The sequence below is a fragment of the Syngnathoides biaculeatus genome, chromosome 12 (assembly GCF_019802595.1).
Source record: "Syngnathoides biaculeatus isolate LvHL_M chromosome 12, ASM1980259v1, whole genome shotgun sequence".
NCBI lineage: Eukaryota > Metazoa > Chordata > Actinopteri > Syngnathiformes > Syngnathidae > Syngnathoides > Syngnathoides biaculeatus.
This window is the reverse complement of record NC_084651.1, coordinates 11,385,948-11,391,947: the sequence shown is the minus strand read 5'-3', so window position 1 is coordinate 11,391,947 and position 6,000 is coordinate 11,385,948. Positions and strand designations below refer to the sequence as shown.

Sequence of the window (6,000 nt, the reverse complement as noted above, 5' to 3'; positions counted from 1 at the left end):
GGGGGGCAGCAAAAGATCTAAAAAGGAGGCACAAATCTCAGGAGCTCAGCCAACAGCACTGCTAATGCTAACATTAATGGATACAGGTACATATCATGAGATTGATACTTCGCTAACAATCAGATATTACAAACACGAAATATTGTGCCAGCTCACTTCACGAGGAGACATGAACGTCTGACAGACCACCTGCTGACATTTTTGTCCCGTCTTCTCTTATCAACGAAATGTGATGATCAAAGAGCCATGTTTTATGAATCAACATCAGGATTTCATCATGAAAAAAAGGGGGCATCACTGAAATCATTTTGTCAACTAAAACGACAAACCAAATACTGAGTATGGTCTTAAATTTAGCCTCACTTCTTGCTAATATAGTAAACAAATGCAACTAATTGGCGCAAAACAAGAGAGAATGCAGTGTTCGGAGAGAGAAAGAGCAGGTTCCATTTTTCCATGAATTGTCAATCGAGTGTTGGCCATTGGGAAGATTACGTCAGTGCGTCTGCCATATTGAATGTGTAGTTTCCACCTGTCAACTCCGGCTGTTCTTTCTCCTCGTCTAGAGTGGCGGGAGTGCACTCAAGCATTCTGAATTGACTGTTTTTGACCCTGTGACCTCATCCGGGGCACTTGGCCATCTTGGATGGATCTATTGCTTTTACACGCAGACCGGAGTTGCACAAATGTTCGTATGACTGTTAAAAGTGACACATGATGGCTAAAAAGACTTTGGAAAGTTATCAGGGCTCATAAGATGTTGTTTCAAGAAACTGTTAAGACAAGAAGTGTGCTTTGATCGACAATATCGACCCATATGCCTTGGAGAAAAGAATAATTTTGAACTGTGGGCGTCGGTAACCTATCCAGACATCGTCGACTATCTCATCTTCTCGACAAGTGTTTACACCATGGACCAACTAAAGAATTGCAAAGGTCTGGAGGCCACCAACCAATTCATCAATGGCTGGGTTCGTGATGGGGCGGTATCCATTGAAAGCAACCTGTGTCTCAAAAATGAAAATAATAATCTACACCTCTTTGGTTGGTATAATCAATATAATTTAACACAACGCTGACTATAATCACGCGGTACATATTTAAATTGCATTGTGGGGTAAACTAACCTTATCAGTGTGGAGACACGGGTTGCATAGAATGGATACCGCCGCATCACAAACCCAGCCACTGATTAATTCTTTGTAGGCCTCCAGACCTTTGTAATTCTTTAGTTAGTCCATGGTATAAGCGCTTGTTGGGAAGGGGAGATAGTTGACGATGTCTGGATAGGTTACCGACGCTCCATTTGTGTTTCTCCAAGGCATACAGGTCGATATTGTCAATCAAAGCACACTTCTTGTCGTGACAGTTTCTTGAAACAACATCTAATGAGTCCCGATAACTTTTCAAAGTCTTTTTAGCCATCATGCGTCACTTTTAACAGTCCTACGGACACTTGTGTAACTCCGGTCTATATGCAAAAAGGAGAGTGAACCCATCCATCACGGCGGGTGCCCCCGGATGTAGTCACATGGTCGAAAACAGTCTGTATAGAGATGTTAGCTGGCTAAATAACTTTGCTAGTTGCTGACACAGTACTTTAGTGAAGCACGTTAGCATCTAGACAAGATTATCTTTGTAAAAGTTGACCCATTACATTTAGTGGTTCATTTGAAAAAAAAGTTCACGAGCTACATTATGTATGCTACAAAACAAAACTTTTTACAATGGAGTCCCGTGATTCATGTCATTAAAAACAGCTTATGCGGGCAAGTTAGATACAAGTAATTAGATAGCTGGCTAGCATGTGGCTAGTTGCTGAAACAGTAGCCACGGGATGAGCTGTGTTGAGTTTGTGCGGCTACGTGACGTACAGCGCACGACACTGAGTTGAATGGACACGAAGGCGAGACAACAACCTCTTTGTGCGCGCAGTAACTCCGTGGAGCCTTGTGAGATATAATAACGGCGACCGGGCGACTCAATGCAGTCTGCGACTCGCTCAGCCAGCCGCCCACTGCGAGCCAGCCAACGTGGGACATTTCCGCACACGCCGGTCAGCTGATCGAGACACGCGGAAACCACTAACTGTCCAAACTCCGCCAAAAAAAAAGAAAAGAAAAAACTCTTCCGGACGCAGACCGCACAGTGCTACTAAGTTTTTGCCGCTTCACGGACCCAGGGCACCCGCTTTGCTCGCCTTGTCCTGCGCGGACTCCACACTTCAGTGCAAACACACACTGATCGAAAACACGCGGCTGCTCGGCTGTTAATCCAAGTGGAGGTGATGGCGCGCAGGGAGTCGCCGGTGGCTTTGAATGGAACTCATGTAAGTAACAGTATTGTTCGTTTCTTTCTTTCTTTTATTATCTTCCTACTAAGTTTTCAACTGTAGTCTGAAGTGCTGGTTCTCTGCTCCATGCTGTCATGTGACAGCGCTTGGAGTTCCCTCCCACTTAACGTAACAAGGCACGCCGCGTCCACTTTTAGGCAGTGCACAAAAATGCTCAGCGCAAATCCCCAAATTGCCTTTCTCGCAAATCTTTTTTTTAATTATTATTATTGACGAGAGATAATGTACCCAATTTCTATAGGTCACTGTTATTACTTCATTAAGTGTCTAATGTAAATGTTGCAAGTTAAAAAATGTGCAAACAGCTATTGTGTGGGATACCACATTGTCATATCTAAAGTGGTGAACAATTTAGTTACATTCATAATATTAAATATAACCTTTATTATATTTTAAATCCCTCCATATTCTGAGACGCTTATCCTCACAAAGTTCGCAGGAGTGCTGGAGCCTATCCCAGCCGTGATCAGGCAGGAAGCGGGCTACACCCCAAACTGGTTGCCAGACGAACAACCGTTGCACTCACAATCACAACTGAGGGCAATTTACAGTCTACAATGAATGCATGTTTTTGGGATGTGGGAGGAAACCTAAGTGCCCGGAGAAAACCCACGCAGGCACAGGGAGAACATGCAAACTCCGAAAAGGCGGCGCCCGGATTTGAACCCCAGTCCTCAGAACTGCAAGGCCAACACTCTGTCGCTGGTGCAGCACCCCAAAATGTCAGCTAAAAAAAACCCCACAAAAACATAGTTTGTACTATGCAAGCTATGCTGCATGTATTATGACTTAATTCTGTTCTGTGGGTGCTAACATCAAGATATAAACGATATCATGTCTAGCTTCTGGATTTATCAATACTTATTTGGAATTTTAAAAACAAATTTTTGTGTTTATTTTCAGATATCCTACATTGGACATGATTGTAAGGACATCCCAGAATTCCTTGGGGACTCTTATGGAGATTTTGCAAGAAGGTTGGACTTGAGCTTCAACCAACTCAGGTCAGACTTTTTTTTTTTTTTTGCCATGTGGTGTCACTTGCTTATAAACATATTTATGGATGTCTTGTGCTTGTCTCTGGGGTTGAACATCCCTCCTCAAGTGTCACAAGACTTCGTTCAGCTAATTGGAGGTCAATTGATGAAAACGGGTCTTTTGTAATTCACATCCAGTACGTTTTTATTCTATTGTATTTATATTATTATTATTATTGGTCTCTCATTGTATGCTCAGTCATATAATGACAATTAAGGCTTTTGATTGATTTGATTTTGAAATGTAGTTCTGGTGGGAAATAGGGTCTTTTCTGTCATGATGTGACATTATGGAACTCTTTGTTCGTATATTGGCGTTGTCGGTTCTTTAATGGCCACTTATATTGTCAGACAGAGAAAAAAGGAATTTGTCTTGAACTTTGTGATCATATACGTACGGTGTATATAAAAGGTATCCACCCTTCTGTTGAAATGCTTTGATTTATGATGTAAAAAAAAAAAAAAAGAGATGACGGCAAATAATTTTAAAATGTTTTCCACGGTGAGCTATATCCTGTAAAAAAGCAAATGGGAAAAAAAATGAAATAAAATTTAAAGTGCCTGTGATTAACCCCAAATAAAGCTCCCATTCATTTTACATTAAGTTGAGGCGAAACATTTTTATAATTATTTTGGTCACATTTCTATACACCATTATTAAACCAATGGAGGTAATGACTATATGATAAAAGTAAAATAAAAATAAAACAATAATGAGATCCCCCGAAAAAAAAAAAAAACTTGATGCATGATAATTGAACTTGAATTTTGGTTAGCATTTTGATGCATATTTGAATCGAAAATCTCTGGTTTAAGTCAATAATTTGATCATTATTGGCCCGCCTGTCTTTGGAGGCTCCACTGTAATTGTTTTACATTATAACTTCCGATAGATCGTAGCACAAATTTAAGTATGGGGCCAGTGTTTTTCCAGATCTTATTAAAATGTTGCTGATATATTGTAACTTACTATAATTCTTCTTAACTTAATTGCAACGGACAAACAATATGGCAGTGTCTATGTGAGTTTTTTTCAAGAACGTTTATGACTTCTTGTACAAATTCTGTGCAGACATAAATGCACCATGATGTGCCTGATTACCCTGCATTCAAGCAATGATGATTGAATTCACGAAAAGCAGCAAACAGCTGACTCAGCATCAGAGCTAACTGTTGGTCAGATGATTAGATGGTCTCGGTCATAACTAAATGAGATTTTCTGATAACCACCGGAATGCTGTTGATTCCTGGAAGTGATTATGCTTCTGAACTTTTGACCATCCCTGTTTGTGACTTCATAATCAGACCTCAAACAATCCGAGTTCACGGTCTGTCTAACATTGTACTTTATGAGGTATTTTATTTACATATTCATACTCACCGCTCTGCTTTTCCCTCTGAAGCTGCTCACATGATCACACAGGGAGTTCATGGGTGGGTGGCGTTAATGAGGAACATGTGATGATGTTTTTAGCTTCCTAATGCAACGCGACGCCCTCCACTTAATCGACGTGATCCCTATTAGAATATAACTAATCTGCCGCTTTATTGCGGAGAAACGCTGCCTGTTAAAAATGCATTTGAAATGCACATGTGAGGGTTGCACACAACAAGAGAAAGTTGATTTGCTACTTGAGGCATTTGTAGGGTTCGGCGTTAAACTGAACCGTGTACTGATTTTTCCAACATTCTTTTAGACATAGGTGCCAACGTACCACCGCTATGTTTCTGATAGTACCTTTAAAGAGGTAAAATTTTCGTGTCAGTTTAGTGCACACAGATTTGAGGTTGCGTGTTCCAATCTAGGCTCTTTGCATGTTCTCCCTGTGCTTGCATGGGTTTTCTCTCGGTACTACTATTTAGTCCCACATTCCAAAAACATGCGGCTTAGGTCAATTGAAGAATCTACAGGTAAATTGTTTGGTTTGCAGTGTTGTTTGTCTCTCCATGTGTCTTGCGATTGGCTCGCAACCAGTCCAGGGTGAACTCCACTTTTCACCTTACAGTGAAGAAAATACGTATTTGAACACCCTGATATATTGCAAGTTCACCCACTTAGGAATCATGGAGCGGTCTGAAATTTTCATCATAGGTGCATGTCCACTGTGAGAGAGATAATCTAAAAAGATAAATCCAGAAATCACAATGTATGATTTTTTTTTTAACGATTTATTTGTCTGATACAGCTGCAAATGAGTATTTGAACACCAGAGAAAAACTATGTTAATATTTGGTACAGTAGCCTTTGTTTGCAATTACAGTGGTGAAACGTTTCCTGTAGTTTTTCACCAGGTTTGCGCACACTGCAGGAGGGATTTTGGCCCACTCTTCCACACAGATTTTCTCTAGATCAAACAGGTTTCTGGGCTGTCACTGAGAAACATGGAGTTTCAGCTCCCTCCAAAGATTTTCTTTTAGGTTTAGGTCTGGAGACTGGCTAGCCCATGTCAGAACCTTGATATGCTTCTCACGGAGCCACTCCTTGGTTTTCCTGGCTGTGTGCTTTGGGTCATCGTCATGTTGAAAGACCCATCCATGACCCATCTTCAACGCTCAAACTGAGGGAAAGAGGTTGTTCCCCAAAATCTCACACGACACGGCGGCGGTCAT

The 6,000-nt window shown here is 41.0% G+C and overlaps 1 protein-coding gene across 4 annotated transcripts in view; it reads left to right on the top strand.

Annotated features, from left to right (window-relative positions):
* The first annotated feature begins 1,514 nt into the window (after window positions 1-1,514).
* Window positions 1,515-6,000, top strand: part of lrmda (leucine rich melanocyte differentiation associated) — a 286,581-nt gene continuing 282,095 nt past the window's right edge. Inside the window, exons 1-2 of one of the 4 annotated variants that reach the window (XM_061836953.1) lie at window positions 1,515-2,329; window positions 3,257-3,357. In XM_061836953.1, the coding sequence (XP_061692937.1) occupies window positions 2,288-2,329; window positions 3,257-3,357 (143 nt within the window). In that variant the 5' untranslated portion in view covers window positions 1,515-2,287. Of the gene's footprint in view, window positions 2,330-3,256; window positions 3,358-6,000 lie in introns of those variants that run through there. The other 3 variants (XM_061836952.1, XM_061836950.1, XM_061836954.1) reach the window with 3 other exon arrangements.